This window comes from Nicotiana tomentosiformis, chromosome 2 (genome assembly GCF_000390325.3).
Source record: "Nicotiana tomentosiformis chromosome 2, ASM39032v3, whole genome shotgun sequence".
NCBI classification, from domain to species: Eukaryota; Viridiplantae; Streptophyta; class Magnoliopsida; order Solanales; family Solanaceae; genus Nicotiana; species Nicotiana tomentosiformis.
In genome coordinates, this window is record NC_090813.1 from 62,167,723 (window position 1) to 62,186,957 (window position 19,235).

General features: G+C 42.0%; 1 protein-coding gene across 1 annotated transcript; it reads right to left on the reverse strand.

Annotated features, from left to right (window-relative positions):
• Positions 1-3,222: 3,222 nt before the first annotated feature.
• On the reverse strand, positions 3,223-4,170 carry LOC138904926 (uncharacterized). Its single transcript, XM_070193421.1, has 3 exons — positions 4,093-4,170; positions 3,801-3,873; positions 3,223-3,677 (listed from the first exon to the last, which is right to left on the reverse strand). Exons 1-3 carry the CDS (start codon positions 4,168-4,170, stop codon positions 3,223-3,225), a joined length of 606 nt encoding a protein of 201 aa, XP_070049522.1.
• Between the last annotated feature and the right edge of the window lie 15,065 nt (positions 4,171-19,235).

The window sequence follows — 19,235 nt, forward strand, 5'->3', positions numbered from 1 at the left end:
GCATCTTCCATGCCCAAATAATGTTATAACCTATGCCCATTGACTCTAAACATGCGAGAGTCATTTTATGCAGCAATCTCTTTGGCTCTGGTGGGGTGAATCTCTACCACACTAAATGGTCCTGACCATCTTGACTTTAACTTACCTGGGAATAACCTCAACCTTGAGTTGTATAGCAATACCTTATCTCCGGGTTTAGAACTCTGCTCAAGAATATTTTTATCGTGCATTATTTTCATTCTCTCCTTGTATAATCTTGTGCTCTCAAAAGTATGGTAACGAAATTCATCAAGCTCGTGCAACTCTGTGACTCTACTTGTGCCCGCAGCTTCTATATCGAGATTCAACTGCCGTAGTGCCCATAAAGCTCTATGCTCCAACTCTACTGGTAGGTGACATGCCTTCCCAAATACTAATTTATATGGCGACAAACCAATCGGAGTTTTAAAAACGGTACGATAGGCCCAGAGTGCATCATCTAACTTTCTTGCCTAATCCGATCTTGTAGCATTCACAGTCTTTGTCAAAACACTCTTTATCTCTCTGTTCGACACTTCTACTTGCCCACTCGTTTGTGGATGGTATGGGGTGGCAACTTTGTGATGTATACCATACTTTTCTAATAGCTTTGCGAAGGCTCAATTACAGAAGCGAGTGCCTCCGTCACTGATTATCGCCCTTGGAGTGCCAAATCGGGTGAATATGTTCTTTCTCAAAAAGCCAATTACCCCCTTAGCATCATTTGTCGGAAGCGTTGTAGCCTCTACCCATTTCGACACGTAGTCCATAGCTACGAGTATGTATTTGTTGCCATATGAGCTGACGAAAGGCCCCATGAAAATGATTCCCCACACGTCAAACACTTCTACCTCTTGAATTGGGTTCATAGGCATCTCATGTCGACGGGAAATATTCCCAGTTCGTTGGCATTTGTCACAACCTTTCACTCATAAGTGTGCATCTTTGAACATTGTTGGCCAGTAGAAGCCTGATTCCAGCATTTTTGTAGCGGTCCTTACTCCCCCGAAGTGGCCACTATATGGTGATGCATGATAAGCCTGCAAAATAGAAGATTGGTCTATCTCGGGGATATATCTCCAGATCATGTTATCAACACAAATCTTGAACAGGTAAGGCTCATCCCAAAAAACATGTGACAATCACGAAAGAACTTTTTCTTTTGAACAGAGGAAAGATCATAGGGGACAATACCGCTTTCCAGGTAGTTTGCAATGTCTGCATACCATGGCGCTTCCTCCAATGTCAATGCTAGCAATTGTTCATCTGGGAATGTCTCAGTTATATCTTCTACCTCGACTTTCTTTTCAGCTTCCTCCAACCTTGAAAGGTGGTCTGCCACTTGGTTCTCTGCCCCTTTTCTATCGTAGATCTCCAAATCAAATTCTTGTAGCAAAAGAATCCAACGGATCAAGCGTGGCTTTGACTCCTTCTTTGCTATCAGGCACCTAAGTGTTGCATGGTCATTATAAACAATCACTTTTGAACCAATCAAATAAGACCTGAATTTGTTGAATGCAAACACCACAACCAACATCTATTTCTCAGTCACGGTATAATTGAGTTGTGCACTGCTTAGCGTTCTGCTTGCATAGTAAATTGGGTGCACCAGTTTGTCCTTCCGCTTCCCCAGGACTGCTTCTATAGCATAGTCACTCGCATCACATATGAGCTCAAACGGTTGCTCCCAGTTGGGTGCAACGATGATGCAAACACCACAACCAACATCTCTTTCACAGTCACGGTATAATTGAGTTGTACACTGCTTAGCGTTCTGCTTGCATAGTAAATTGGGTGCACCAGTTTGTCCTTCCGCTTCCCCAGGACTGCTTCTATAGCATAGTCACTCGCATAACACATGAGCTCAAATGGTTGTTCCCAGTTGGGTGCAACGATGATTGGTGCAGTCACCAGTCTCCTCTTCAGCTCCTCAAATGCTAACCTGCAGTCATCCGAAAACACAAAAGAATGATCCTTTTCAAGGAGTTTACATAAGGGGTTAGCAATTTTAGAGAAATCCTTTATAAATCGCCTGCAGAACCCGGCGTGCCCAAGGAAACTTCTTACTGCCTTAACTGAAGTGGGCGGTAGCAACTTCTTAATCACATCAACCTTATCATGGTCAACCTCAATAACCCTTACTGGACACTCGATGCCCCAGCACTATACATTCTTGTACCATAAAATGGCACTTCTCCCAGTTCAGCACTAAATTTGTCTCCACATACCTTTTCAACACTCTTCTTAAATTGTGCAAACAGTCTTCAAACGAATCCCCCACCACAGAGAAATCATCCATAAAGACTTCCATAATATCTTCAACCATGTCAGTGAAAATGGCTAACATACACCTCTGAAAGGTGGTCGGTGCATTGCATAGGCCAAACGGCATTCTCCGAAAGGCAAAGATGCCATACGGACAAGTGAATGATGTCTTCTCTCTATCCTCAGGGGCTATGGAAATCTGATTGTACCCCGAATACCCATCCAAAAAGCAGAAGTGAGACCTTCCTGTCAATCTATCCAACATTTGGTCAATGAGTGGTAAAGAAAAATGGTCTTTCCGGGTGGCTGTGTTCAGTTTTCTATAATCCATACAAATTCGCCAACCCGTAACTGTACGAGTCGAGGTCAACTCATTATTCTCATTGGGCACTACAGTCATTCCACCCTTCTTTTGCATACACTGAACTGGGCTAACCCAGTTACTGTTAGAGATTGGGAAGATGATTCCCGCATCTAACCACTTGATCACTTCTTTCTTTGCCACTTCTTTCATGGTATGGTTTAGCCTTCTTTGATGTTCTCTGGAAGGTTTGTGCCCATCTTCCAGTAGAATCTTATGCATACAAAATGTCGGGCTGATCCCCTTAATATCTGCAATGGTCCAGCCAATTGCAGTCTTGCATTCCATTAACACCTGCAAAAGCTGTTCTGCCTGCACATCTAACAAACTGGATGAGATAATAACAGGTAAAGTGGATTTAGGTCCCAAGAAAGCATACCTGAGGTGAAACGGTAACGGTTTTAGTTCCGACTATGGTGACTCTTCAATTGATGGCTTAGCTGGAGGTGTTTTTCTTTCTTCTAAGTGTAAGGGCTCGAATTCGAGCTCTCTTTTCCAGTACCCTCGCCCTTAAAGGGCCAAAACCCACTCTGCCAAGTTTTCACCATCCATTTCTTCTAATTTCATGAGGCATGCTGCTAGAGGGTCTTTGCGTTCAGAGTCTCATCTTCGTCCTCCAAGATCACATCCACAACTTCTATTAGGGAGCAGTTAGCAAACTCACTGGGTCGCCGCATAGATTTCTGCACATTAAACGTTATCTCTTCATCGTTCAGTCTCATCTTTAGCTCCCCAGTTTCACAAACAATTAGGGCTCTCCTAGTGGCCAAGAATGGCCTTCTCAAAATTATGGAAATCTCCTCGTCAACCCGGCAGTCTATAATGACAAAATCTGCTGGGAAAATAAACTTCCCCACCTGTACTAATACATCATCAAGGATACCAGAGGGCCTCTTCACTGTCCAGTCGGCCAGCTGTAATAACATAGACGTGGGTCTAGCTCTTCCAATGCCTAACCTTTTATAGATAGCCAAGGGCATCAAGTTTATGCTTGCCCCCAAATCACAAAGTGCCTTAGAAAACGCATAGTTGCCTATTGTGCATGGGATTGTGAAACTTCCTGGATCAGATAACTTCTCAGCTATGGGTCTTGTCACAACATCACTACATGTCTAAGTCAGTGTACCCGTGGCTAAGTCTTGAAAGTCGAACTTACGAGACATCAAGTCCTTCATCATTTTTGCATAACCATGCATTTCCTTTAAGGCGTCAATCAATGGAATGTTTACCTGAATTTGCTTCAACATCTCCAAGAATTTCTAATATTGCTCATCTTTTTTATATTTGGCCAATCTCTGGGGGAAGGGTGCTGGAGGCCGCTTCTTTCCTGTGATTTGATTTTGAACCCGCTCTAGCACTGTTTCTACTGCCTTCTCTTGCTCTGACTCAGTTTCCCTCGCGACTTCTTTTTCTTTGCTTGTTTTAGCGGGCGCATGTTATACCGTTACCTCTGTTAACCCTGTTAAGTCATCTATCTCAATGGGTATTGACACAAGTGTTTCAGTAGGACAGCTTTTGCGAGCCATCTCTTGCTCCAAATCTAGGTCTCTACCATTTCATAGACTCACTGCCATAAGCTATTTCGGGTACTATTCTTTTGGATTGACTTGTGTATCTGCAGGTAACGTCCCTTGGGGACGATTGTTTAGGGCCATAGAAATCTGTCCTAATTGAATCTCAATACCCTTTATCGTTGATTCATGCGAGTCTACCCTCTGTTGCATTTTTCCCGTGGACCCAATCAATTGTTGCAGCATTATGTTGTTGTTGTCAAGCATTCCCTCAAGTTTAGTAAACCCATCATCTTCTCTCGTAATCTATTGTTGTTGAGGTTGTTGCTAAGTCAGCTACTGATTTTGCTGGATGTAGCCTTGTTGCCTTTGGTAAGGCGTAACTTGACCCAGTGGTCGCATAACTCTAGAATTGTTATTGTTATTGTACTGTTGCTATGCTGGTCTATATTGCTGATTATGTTGACCCCAATTCTGACCACTTTACCTCTGTCCCCCATAGTTGGCTAAATAATTCAAATCTTCCTGATATTGCTGGTTGTCACCTTCCGCACTCCACGAGCAAACATATGGTTGGTTAATGCATGGTGTACATAAGCCCCCATTAGTTTTGTCAACTATGTGAACCTGCTACTGCTGGCCTAATTCATCAATCTTTTTGGTGAGGATACTCATTTGTGTCATTAGAGTGGCCACATTCTCAGCTATGGAGTTGTTTGGGTCCAAAGCCACTGAGTGAACTACCGGAGTGATCGTAGAGGCTCTTGTTATCCATCCTGAGTTTTGTGCCATCTTATCAAGTAAGATCTTGCATTCTGCGAACATTTTACTCAGAAATGCTCCACCTGCTGAAGCATCAACATTGGCCTTTTAGCTGTCAGCCAGTCCCATGTAGAATCTCTGCCCCAATATCTGATCTGGAATACCATGATGTGGACACTTAACCAGCATGCCCTTGAACCTCTTCCATGTTTCTTGTAGTGATTATGTTGGTCTCTGCCTGTAGCTTAATATATCATCAATCTGTTGGGCAGTTTTATTTGGTGGGTAGAATTTGTTCAAATTTTGCTTGACTAATTCCTCCCAAGTAGTGATGGAATTTATGGGGAGTGAATTAAGCCAAGTGTGAGCTTCTCCTGTCAGCTAGAATGGGAACAACAAAAGCTTTATTACGTCTGGTGTCACGTTAGGTTAACTTTGCGTTAAATATATTGACAGGAAATTCTTCAGGTGATGCTGAGGATCTTCAATGTCTGACCCTGAGAACAGTCCCTTGTTCTGCAACAAATGTAGCATATTGTTTGTGATTTGGAATGATTCTGCTTGTATCTGAGGGACTGCAATTGCGGTTGCCAGATTGTCGGTGGTGGGTTGTGCCCAATCATATAATGTTGTTTCTGGTACAAGAGGCACCACACCCCGATTGTTTGGTTCATTCTCATTGTTTCTGTTGTTGATTGGATTTTCTATTCCGTCAGCCATGTTTGGTTCGATTTGTTCTGTCGAGTTTTGTTGTTGTTTGCTTTTCTTGTTTGCACGATTTATTTCCTTGAAAACTTTCTCAGGATCTGATAACGCTTCGAGCTATTCACCAGTTCTTGAGGAGTTCCTAGGCATGTACCTGTAACACCCAAGACTGCAAATGTTAAAATTTCAATGTATTTGGTTTAGAATGGAGAAAATTGACTACACTAAGAATTCTAGCACTTATTTTAGTTGTAATTAATAACACCAGTAATCCCCCGGCAATGGTGCCAAAATTTGATCATGCCCAACTATGCCTTATAAAAAGGACTAAGCGGTCGTTGCAAATATAATCCGATTTACAAGTCCGGAGTCGAATCTCACCGAGAATTAACCTATCAAACACAACTACTAGACTCGCACAAATTCACGCAATCAATCTTCAGAAATATTTAAGTAACAATTTGGGTTTTATTAACTAAATATTACGTAATGAAAATGCAAAAGGGTTGTAAACAAGAATTGGAATGGTCTAAGGTTGTGATTTCCCCTATTGTCAGAATCTTTGCCGCTACGTTTTCTACAAATTTGCCTAAGTCTTCTCTATCGACCATGAGCACTCTAACTGTCGTAACTCTCCCCCGAGTAATTACCACAATTAACTAGACATATTCTCCCGAATTACTCTAGCTGGCATTAAGTACAGGTCACTTAGATCGCACCAAGGTTTCGTTATCCCTAATCCCACCTTTAAACTTCCGTATTGATTCCTCATATAAGTTTAGGAGTGATGTTATTAAACAACTACCTAAATATGTACTCTCTCCCAAGTAATACATACTAAATAGGCACGGCTAATTGAGGGCCCTTAAATCAACCTCATGAATAATATAGTTGAACAAATAGAGAAAATACTACGACAAATTTATATTAACGTAACAAGAAAATCATCTTTCAATAGGTTCAATCAAAACCCTAGATTAGAAATTTAGCTACTCATACTCATAGTAACAATATTCCAAATATTTTGCATAATTAAAGTACAGAGTAAAGATGAAAAGATGTAGAAATCGATGATTCTAACTCCCAACGGGTGATTCCACAAGCTATTCTTGCCTCCGGTTGAAAAAGTCCTTCCAAGTGGTGTTTTTAGGTCTATTTATATGTGTAGGGAAAGACCTAAACGTGTAGGACAAGTCCTAGTCAAACCCGGAAACGAATTAAGTCTTTAAAACTCGGATTGGACCTAGCCCCAGGCCTGGCGTCGCTAGCCTAACGCCTGATGAACCTGGCTTCAGGCCTGGCGTCGCCAGCCTAACGCCTGGTTCTACTTGGCCTTTGCCCTGCGTCGCCATCTTGCCTTTGCCTTGCAATGCTAGCCTAACGCCAACTTCAAGCCTGGTGTCGCCAGGTTCTCTCATTCACTGCTCCCGCGCACGCTTTCGACTTGTAGGTCTCCTTTTTCTTCTACTTTCATCTCCAATTCACCTACACATAAAATGAACCCTATTACACACAAATAAGGTGTACTTTATCATTAAAGCGTAAAAATACAAGGCGAATAATGTGCTAAACCATGAATTATAGCCACACATCACGCACCAGGGGAGAGAATCTCGGCGGGAATTAAGAAAAAGCTAATTAACTAATCTATCATGGGATCCCCACTATGTATTTTTTAATTATATCCAAAGTAAGATTCCTCCACTATATGAAGAGTGGCTATCATTTCTGTAAGGGATGATAGATTTAACATTGAGACATCAATACACTCTAACATTTCAAAGATTATTAATATTTACACAGATATATAGTAGAGACTATCCTCATTTTGGGCTTTGGACGTTGATTCATCTTGCTTGTTCATAAATCATTCTCTACTTAATTTGGTTTGTATTTCATTCCTTTTTTACAATCAATATTCGATATATTTCTACTTATTTTTCCGATTTGTACCAAGTTATATCATGTATTCTTATAACTACGTATAAATTCAACTTTATCCGTTTTTCGGGTAAACAGTTTGGCGCCCACCGTGGGGCCGAGGATAATAGTGGTTATTTGGTACGAATCTCTGCAAAACACATCATTTTATACTTGCTCATGGAAGTATCTTTGATTTCAGGTTAAAAACGGCGAACTCTCAATCAATGGCTCTACCTATTGACAACGAAGCTGGCCTCCAAGATGAGAATAACAACCTGACGACCGGGGATGAAAGGCCACTCGTCGATCATATTGGAACTCTGGTCGTAGATCCAATCGACGTTAATTCACATGTGGCCATTGAGGCGAACCAATGTTCCGACCCCGAAAACCGCATCCATGGTGGAACTCGACCTGCAGTTCAAAATGCCCAAAATATTGGAGATGACGGGATCAGCCTGCGTATGATTTTCGAAATGTTGCAAGCTCAACAAGTAGCAATAGCTCAGTTGTAGAGCCAAACCCAGGCACCGAGCAGGGCCAAGCCGGTCCATCCTGATAAATCACCCACGAAATGAGGCCAGCTATAGTAAGATCAAATGAACAAGAATCGGGGACTAATCCCGAAATTATTAAGATGTTAGAAGAACTGACAAAATGAATTGAGTCAGGAGAAAAGAGGATTGAAGCAAACGACAAAAAAATAGAAACTTATAACTCCAGGATTGATCAGATCCTGGGGGCACCACCGGTATTGAAGGGCCTAGATTCCAAAAAATTCATACAAAAGCCTTTCTCCCCGAGCGCGGCTCCTAAACCGATCCCCAAGAAGTTTTGCATGCCCGAAATTCCTAAATATAATGGAATGACCAACCCCAACGAACATGTCACCTCTTATACATGTTCCATTAAAGGGAAAGATCTAGAAGACAACGAGATCGAATCCGTACTATTGAAGAAGTTCAGGGAAACTCTGTCAAAGGGGGCAATGATATGGTATCATAAATTACCGCCTAACTTTATCGATTCTTTTGCTATGCTTGCCGATTCTTTCGTAAAAGTACACGACGGAGTCATAAAGTTTGAAACCAGGAAGTCGGACCTTTTCAAGGTAAAGCAAAAAGATAACGAGTTGTTAAGAGAGTTCATATCTCGTTTTCAAACGGAACGAATGGATCTACCACCAGTCACAGACGATTGGACTGTACAAGCTTTCACTCAAGGACTGAACGAACGAAGCTCGATGGCTTCACGACAGTTGAAGCAGATTTTGGTTCTGGGTCCGCTATTAAAAGGGACGTCGATCGAGAACCAAGGTCGAACAGGGACTGATATCGGTCGTATAATGGAGATCATAGGGGTAGCAAACCTACACGCAACTCTGTATAAGGCGAAAGGAGAAGTGATCGAGGCAAAGGGTTACGAGTGCTGATGAACAATAATAGATTCGACAGGCATACCGAACCTAAAGAAGCACCACAGTTATCAGAATATAACTTCAACATCGATGCATCCGCCATCGTATCGGCTATCGAACGCATCAAAGATACTAAGTGGCCTCTACCTTTGCAATCTGATCCAGCCTAGAGGAATCCCAATCAAATATGCAAATATCATGGCACCCATGGCCACAGAACCGAAGACTGCATGCAGTTGAGAGATGAGGTAGCCCGTTTATTCAATGAAGGGCACCTTCGAGAATTTTTAAGTGGTCGGGCCAAAAACCATTTCAAAAACAGAGATTTCAATAGACGAAACGAACAAGAAGAGCCGCAACACATCATCCATATGATCATCGAAGGGATCAACGTCCCCCCATAGATCGGTGCTTAAACGCACTAAGATATCTATTATAATAGAAAAGTGATCTTAGACTCAGGATTACACACCTAAAGGAACCTTGTCCTTTTGTGACGAAGACGCGGAAGAATCATGCAGCCCCATAATGATGCACTGGTAATATCTGTACTTATGAATAAAACTCAAGTTAAACGTATGTTAATTGATCCAGGCAGTTCGGCCAACATCATTCGATCGTGGGTCGTAGAGTAACTCGGTCTACAGGACCAGGTCGTACCCGCTACCCTGGTACTGAACGGATTTAATATAGCATGTGAAACTACTAAGGGTGAGATAATCTTGCCAGTAAACGTGGTCGGTACCATCCAGGAAATGAAGTTACACGTAATCGAGGGCGATATGAGATATAACGCCCTGTTCAGGAGGCCATGGATCCACAACATGAGAGCAGTGCCCTCGACCCTTCACCAGATTCTGAAATTCCCAACATCAGAGGGAATCAAAATGGCCTATGGGGAGTAACCGGTCGTAAAAGAAATATTTGTCGTCGATGAAGTAATTCTGATATCCTCACTATCATCGACAAAGGGATCAAATTCGAAGGAGGAACAGGACACCAAATAGCAATCACAAACGCCAGGCTCGACCCAACTAGAGAATCAGAAGACTGATGAAGATGATGACTATGCGGTCCCTCGATCCTTTGTGGTCCCCGATGATTCCGACGCTACCCAGTCAACGGTCGAAGAACTGGAGCAAATCACGCTAATCAAACATCTGCCCAAGTGAAAGGTATACCTGGGCACGGGGTTAGACCCCGAGCTCAGGAAAAAGCTTATTCAATTTATTATAGCTAACATGAACTATTTCGCTTGGTCCCATCTTGACATAACAGGAATCCCACATGTCTTCATCAAGGGCGAGGTAACCAAACTTCTTAAAATAGGTTCCATTCGAGAAGTAAAATACCCTGAATGGCTAGCAAATATGGTGGTAGTCCCTAAGAAAGGAAACAAATTTAGAATGTGTATAGATTATAAAGACTTGAACAAGGCATGCCCTAAGGATTCCTTTCCTTTGCCTAGCATCGATCGTATGATCGATTCCACGGCCGGTCACGAGACTCTTAGTTTTATCGATGCCTACTCTGGGTACAACCAGATACAGATGAACCCGGAGGATCGGGAAAAGGCCTCGTTTATCACTAAGTACGGTACCTACTGTTATAACGTAAAGCCATTCGGTCTAAAAAATACTAGTGCAACTTATCAACGCCTAGTAAATCGAATGTTCGAAAAACAAATAGGAAAATCAATGGAAGTTCATATTGATGACATGTTAGTTAAGTCCCTAAGAGTAGAGGACCATTTAAAGCATTTGCAGAAAACTTTCTACATACTAAAGGAGTACAATATGAAGCTCAACCCCGGAAAATATGCATTCGGGGTTGGATCGGGCAAGTTTCTTGGTTTCATGGTGTCCAACCGAGGAATCGAGATCAACCCCAATAAAATCAAAGCTATCGAGGACATCACAGTAGTAGATAATGTGAAGGTCGTGCAAAGGTTAACGGGGAGGATAGATGCCCTGGGATGATTTATTTTGAGATCCTCATATAGGAGCCACCGATTTTTCTCACTGCTTAAGAAGAAAAGTAACTTTGCATGGACTCCGGAATGCCAGCAGGCTTTCGAAGAACTAAAGCGGTATTTATCTAGCCCGCCTCTGCTTCATACCCTAAAAGTGGACGAATAGCTTTACTTGTACTTAGCTGTCTCGGAGATAAAGGTAAGTGGAGTCCTGGTTCGAGAAGAACGAGGTACACAATTCCCTATTTATTATGTCAGTCGTACCTTAGGCGAGGCCGAAACTAGATATCCCCACTTAGAAAAATTAGTGCTCGCTTTAATAAGCGCCTTTAGGAAACTAAAATCATATTTCTAATGTCATCTGATACATGTTGTAACAACTTATCCTCTTCGAAACATTTTGCACAAACCCGAGCTTTCGGGTCGATTGGCCAAATAGAACATAGAAATCGGTGGATACGATATCGAGTATAGACCTCGAACCGCTATCAAATCTCAAATCTTAGCGGATTCGTGGCTGACTTTTCACCGGCCCTCATACCTGAGATTGAAAACGAGCTACTGATAAAATCGGGTACCTCTTAGGGAGTCTAGACCCTTTTCTCGGACGGTGCCTCGAACGCGAAGGGGTCCGGATTAGGCATCGAACTAAAATCACCCACAGGTAATGTAGTTAGACAGTCTATTAGAACTACAAAATTGACTAACAATGAGGTCGAGTATGAGGCCACGATTGCATGTCTCAAACTAGATAGAAGCTTAGGAACGGAGATCGTAGAGGCTAAGTGTGATTCCCTCCTTGTGGTAAACCAAGTTAACGGGACTTTTAAAGTCCGAGAAAATCGAATGCAAAGGTACTTGGATAAATTACAGGTGACTCTACATCAATTTAAAGAATGGACTTTGCAACATGTACCCCGAGAACAGAATATCGAGGCCGACGCTCTTGCAAACTTAGGTTCATCAATCGAAGATGACGAACTCAATTCGGGGACTGTCGTACAACTCATAAGATCGGTGGTCGAAGAAGGTCATGCCGAGATAAACTCCATAAGTCTAACCTGGGATTGGAGAAATAAATATATAGAGTACTTCAAGAACAGGAAGCTTCCATCAGATCCAAAGGAATCGAGAGCTCTCCGCATAAAGGCAGCACGATTCACCCTATCCGAAGACGGAACGCTGTATAGAAGGACATTTGATGGACCATTGGCAATATGTTTTGGACCAGGAGATACCGATTACATCATACGGGAAATTCATGAAGGCACTTGTGGAAACCATTTCAGTGCCGATTTGCTGGTCTATAAAGCAATCAGAGCAGGGTATTATTGGACCAATATGGGAAAATATGCGAGGGAGTTCATTTGAAAGTGCGACAAATGCCAAAGACATGCACCCATGATTCATCAACCCGGTGAGCTGCTCCACTTGGTCCTATCTCCATGGCCTTTCATGAAATGAGAAATGGACATCGTCGGCCCCCTCCCATCGGCCCCAAGTAAAGCTCAGTTTATTTTATTTATGACTGATTATTTCTCTAAATGGGTTAAAGCACATACTTTCGAATAGACAGAGAAAAAGAAGTGATAGACTTCGTTTGGGACCACATCATATATCAATTCGGGGTGCCAGCTGAGATTGTATGTGATAATGGAAAATAATTTATCGGCAGCAAAGTAACTAAATTTCTTGAGGATCACAAGATCAAAAGTATCCTATCAACATCGCATCATCCCAACGGGAACGGACAAGCCAAATCGACCAACAAAACCACCATCCAAAATATTAAGAAGAGATTGACCGACGCCAAAGGAAAATGGAGAGAAATAATACCCGATGTCCTATGGGCATATCGCACAACATCGAAATCTAGTACCGGAGCAACGCCATTCTCGTTGGTCTATGGCACTGAAGCTCTGATCCCGGTTGAGGTCGGAGAACCTTGCATTATGTTTTGATATGCTACAAAGGAGTCGAATAACGAGACCATGAACACGAGCCTAGAATTACGGGATGAAAGACGAGAGGCCGCTCCCGTCCGATTGGCCGCCCAAAAACAGCGGATCAAAGATACTACAATCTAAGAACCAATCTTCGACATTTCAAAATTGGGGACTTGGTACTAAGGAAAGTCACCCTCAACACCTGAAATCCGAATGAAGGGAAACTGGGTCTGAAATAGGAAGGGCCATATCATGTTCTCAAAATCGTCGGAAAAGGATCCTACAAAGTCGGAGTGATAAACGACAAACAACTACCGAGCAATTGGAACATGTCGCACCTAAAACGATACTACTGCTAAGGTACGACCCTCCCATGTGCATTTGTATTTAGAAAATTAACCCTTGCAGATATTCAACCAGAAATAGAGATGGATTATTCAGCTCGAAGCCTTTAGGTTTGAAAGCACGCGTTGCACTCTTTTTCCCTTAGACCGGTTTTGTCCCAAATGTGTTTTTCGGCAAGGTTTTTAATGAGGCAATCATTGATCGTGCTAACTTAGAACAATTCAACAGTATCTGAGGCCTCTTTAAAATCAACCTCGAATACTGAGGGGCATTACCCTCGAATATATCAAGTTTGATTATCAAGTTCGATGCAAGAAAGTTACTTCGTGATAATAGGGTCTCGATAGGAAAAAATTGTAAGGGCCAAATGGTCAAAACGAACCATGCCCGCGTAGTTTGCTCGAGCCCTGGCACAAAATATGAACACATGTATAATGACTATAAAGAGAAATTTCTTCTTTACCGATATCTCATACCTCAGAAAGATTCATGTACTTCATGTTCCCGATCTATAATGTAAATAGGCTTAAGGGCCGACCATGATCGAAGTTTGAAATATTACCCCATAAATCGGGGACTGCCAATCGAAAATCAACAAGATCGAGCTCCATTTAGCCTAAGCTTTGCCCTTTCTTCGAGTTCGAGCAAACACTCACTCGACCATTAAGTCTAAGGGCTACACTAGTTCGAGTTCGAGCAAACACTCACTCGACTAATAAGCCTAAGGGCTACATTAATTCGAGTTCGAGCAAACACTCACTCGACCATTAAGCCTAAGGGCTACCATTTCTTCGAGTTCGAGCAAGCACTCACTCGATCATTAAGCCTAATCAAGCTTAAAAAGGCTATCTCAGTTCGAATGCGGACATTCAATCGAGGACTACCTATAAGAAACGGTCGAGTGCAGTACTTACTATCGACCCTTACTATCTCAATCTTGGACCTTCGAATTATTCAATGCTAAGGCACTTTTGACCTTTGTATAAATTAACAAAAAAGCAAAAGATTCGGAAGCCATAAAAGGGAAAAGTTTTATATACGAATCTTGTACAAAGAAAACTCGGCCCGAAGGAAGTTCTTTACAAAGATTGAAAGCAGCCTCAAAAGAAATTACAACAGCTACCTAAGATCATAAATGGCTTGGTTTTCATTGGAGGTCGTGTCCTCGGCATCTTCCCCACCTTCAGATTCGCTTGAGCTATCGGAGTGTTCCTCAGGGAAGGCCAACCTTCGAGCTTTGTTTTCCTCCGCCTTGGCAATTTCAATCTTGGCCCCAACATCGAAGCCCTAGGCACTGACCTCCTCGAGAGCTTCTCTCCGATCCTGCTCTTTAGCATGCTCGACCATGCTCTTGGCTTTGGCTTGGTTGACCTCAACATCGATCCTGAACTGGGCCACTTTAGCATCAGCTCTTTTATTGGCCTCGATCACCTCAGATTTGGCCACTTCAAGTTCATCAGCCAAGCTTGCTTTATCAGAAATAGCCAAATCTAACCGATGCTGAAGCTCAATCATCCTCTCGATCAGCCCCGAGGCATTTTCTTTCATATATCGAAGTTGGGCCTCAGACAACTCCAACTGAGCTTGAACGGCTTCCTTTTTCGAGGCAAGGATATCCATATTTTTTTTAAATTCTTCCACCTCGGCCAATAGCCAATCTACCTGTGAGTTGAGCCATCCAATCTGCCCGATCCTCTGTCGAACCTGCAGAATCGAATCGTTAGTGGTTATCTCCAATTCATCTTCACTATCGTGGAAAAGTCGGAATACCTGCTCAGCCATCTCATCGTGCTTTTCTCCAGCTGTTGTCAAATCTGCTCGAAGTTTCTCACTAAGAAGCTTATAAGAATCACTCTTATCAGTGAGGTTCCGAACCTCAGCCTCGTGCTCCTCTCGGACTCGGAGGAAGGCCTCGTAATGATATACCGAAGCCTACAAACATAGGAAAAATGCTAGAATTAACTACATATCTAAATATAAGAGAAACAACAAAGATGCCATCGAAGTTACCCGATTTAGAGTATGCTGGACCTCGTTAAAAAGGCAGGCGGGTCCTACCGCATTCATCACTTATTGATCCTCTTTGGTCACCAATGACCGAAGGTAACTGGCAACCCCACGGAGGGAGAGAAAATTCGGATATCCTCCGGGATGGAGAGAACTACCTTCCGCCTACGATCGAGATCAATACTCGGGACCGAAAATTAGTCCACCAGTTTCAGAACTGATAAAGACCCAGCAGAGCCCGACCATGATGCTTTCTTTGGTATCGGTAATCCACCAAACCCGATAACCTCCTCCGAGGCAGCTGACTCGATCCCATCCAGAAAATCGTGGATATCGGTCGGCTCCTGAATGCCCTCATAGGATCGACCTTCCAACTTGCTGGCCTTACGGATCATAGCATCCGATATCTAGGATCCAGTAATATCGACTATCTCGAGCTCGTCCCTCGAGATATCTTCTGCCCGAGATGTCCTGCCTTCGGTCTCTCCCTCAACCATCTCAGCTCGAGATCGAATATTCTCGGCTTTTCCTTGTTCGGGAATCACGGCCAGAACTCCCTTGTTAACCTCCGCCAATTCGGAGGACTGTTGTATCACAACATTGGCCTGCACGCAGACTAACTCCTCTTCTTCTTCTTCGGGCTCGTCCCTTAATCGGCAAATCAAGTCCAAAGGCATGATATCGGAGCCCCCCTTGGGTTTGCGAGTTCTCTTCACCAGGTTTTTCTTGTCCAAGACCGGGGAACTCCGTGCATCTTTTCTTTTCCTTTCTTTAATTTGCTTCGGGGCAGGGACCTCTTCATTACCAGATGGGGGCCTCATAACAACATCTTTTCTGAGTCTTACAAAAAGAAAAAGAAAAAAAGGGTAAGTAAGTGAAGAAGATCTAGCTACAAATAAACTAAGAAAGAGACTTGCCGTGAATACAGGTCTCCAATCGTCCCTTTGATAGTTCCACCCAAGCACACTTAGAGTACGGTCTCTGTAGCACGAGACCTTTAACCCATTGTTTAAGGTCCGGGATCGGTTCCGGCATCCGAGCCACAACTGCAACAGAAAAGAAAGAGTGGATCAAGAAAATGAAAGGCGGCCCCAAATTAAAATGCTCGAAAGTAAGTAAATACTCACGGCTCATATTCCATTTCTCAAGAAACGGCATGTCGGCAGCAGAAATCAGGTCCGAAGTTTTGACTCGAACAAACCAGCCCATCCAACCTCGATCATGAGTTTCATCTATACTTGAGAATGGCGCTTTAGTGGCTCGGAGAACTAGCTTGATCAGCCCTCCTCGATAGAGTCGGGGACTATAAAGGCACATAAGGTGATCGAGGGTGAAAAGACACCCCTCGATTTTTCTTGAGAAAAATCGGAGAAGAATCACTATTCTCCAAAACGAAGGATGAATTTGGCCAAGCGTCACGTCGTATCTTTTACAAAAAGCGAAGATGACGGGATTTCATGGACCCAACGTGAAAGGGTAAGTATAGACACTTAAGAACCCTTCCACGTGGGTGGTAATTGATTCTTTGGGTGATGGGAATACCACATGCTTGTCGTCCCTGTTGCATTCATTTTTTACCTTTTCGAGAATGTTCTCGATGATTGAACACTGGTACTTCGAGATCGGCTCACATCGGCCCGGTACCGAAGAAGGTTTTTCAACTTTGAAATCAATGACAGTCGAGCACCCTACCGGAACGAACTCCTCGGGGCGGGGCTCCACCGCATCCTCGCAGCCGGTAGGCCACGATGAAGAAGCGGCCTCTTTCTGCGGCACCGTTTTGGAGGTTTTCGCCATTGATAAATAAAGGAAAGAGAATTAGGCTTGTTTGTGATGTAAAGTATATGAAGCAGAGGGATTTTTGAATAAGATACAAGAGTAGAGGAAAAACTTTTGAGTAAAAGGTTTGGATGTGAATAAAAGTTTGAATATTTATAGGCCTGATAATGATGGTTCAGAACCGGTAGTGGCCAACCAACGACTAACAAACATTTAATGTCTTGATAACTGGACCGATGGGACGTTTGTCGCATATGTCATAATCGGGCTCATCACTGATGTCATTGCCCACCTAGTTTGAGTCCGGAAAATCTTATTATTTCTCGCCATATTCTTTCCGAGAAACGAGGGGACTATTTGTATATGGTCAAAACCGATTTTATCCTTCATGTATTTAGTCGAGATTGGAACATGATGGACCGAGGGTCGTCATCATAATATCGAGATGAGATCTGAAGTCAGGTTATCGAGCTCAAGATTTAGGGACCGATCAATACCGAGCTCGAAGTCAATATCGAGTTCGAGTCAATACCGAGCTCGAGCCAATATCGAGCTCGAGTCAATATCGAGCTCGAGATCCAGAGATCGACCAATACCAAAACCGACCAAGATCGAGCTAAGAGACAAAGAGTCGTTGTAGACGCACTAGGGTAGAGAATCTCGGCGGGAATTAAGGAAAAGCTAATTAACTAATCTATCAAAGGATCCTCACTATGTATTTTTTATTATATCCAAAGTAGGATTCCTCCACTATATGAAGAGTGGCTATCATTTCTGTAAGGGAGGATAGATTCAACATTGAGACATCAATACACTCTGACATTTCAAAGATTATTGATATTTACACAGATACATAGTAGAGATCCTTTTTTGGGCTTTGGACGTTAATTCATCTTGCTTGTTCATAAATCATTCTCTACTTAATTTGGTTTGTATTTCATTCCTTTTTTACAATCAATATTCGATATATTTCTACTTATTTTTTCGATTTGTACAAAGTTATATCACGTGTCCTTAGAACTACGTATAAATTCAACTCTATCCGTTTTTCGGGTAAACAGTTGTAATATAAAATAAAGTTACCAAAATATTGCTACTTGAATATCCACAATTCAATGATTTCAACAGAATTTAATGCGCGTAAAGGTAATTATCAACATTTTCTTCCATGTTTCTTTTTTCTTTTTCCTATTTTACATAATATTTTAGAAAGTAATATTGTCTCCTACATGTTTATATTAATGTTAATCACCTCATCATCCACTCCCTCTTCGGCTCTTCCGAACATTCTAGTCACTTTAGTTTGTTTAAATGATATTGTAGCAGAGAAAGAAATAAAAGAGATCCGAGTTACCTTGGTCGTCTCAAGACTCCAAAGTCTCTTAAAACTGTGGTGAACTCATTTATTTTAGATTGGATTATTTTAGTTGTTCCAATGAATTCAATCTTGAGAAGAAACATTTCAATTTTACTGCAATTTATGCTCATATGAGATTACTCGAGCCATTATGGCTATTGTACATCTACGATAATCCGTATTAAGCTAGATTATTGACATGTAATGCAACTTAAATTGCAAGATACTTTTATCAATCAACAGTATCCTCGTAGTTATATGCTAGTATAGATTTAAATGGATATTGGATAGTGTGCTTGTTTGTACTTTTTATTTGCACATAGATCGTCATATGTGCCCTTAATATAGCAAACGATGGAAGACATAAATGATAAAATGTTAACTTTAACTAGTGAACATGAACAAGGACGACATCACCATTCGTGCTTTAAACTCCTTACCAAGCATATGTATATTATTAACAAGCAAGGTAGGAAGCATAAATAACATCAAGGAGAGTGTTTAAACGAATGTTCCAAATTGAACATCAATCACGACTTTCAAGCCAATAACAACTCAATAACCTTCAACTACTTTATTATTCGAGTATTTCAACAAGTCTCAAAAATGATCTTCAACTCATGTATAGAATTCAAAATCTCAAGAATAACGGTCGTAGAGTCGTATTTATGATTAAGTATAATAACGACCGGATTTAGTACATCAGTAATGTTTACAAAAGTTCGTCAAATTTTTAATCAAATTATAATAAGCCAAATCAGGGTTTCTAGCATTTAATGTCATATTCATAGAAATCTAGAAGTCAAGAAGACATGAAACAAGAGTGTCACATAATTCTACAAAGCACAATAAATCGTATAATTTACA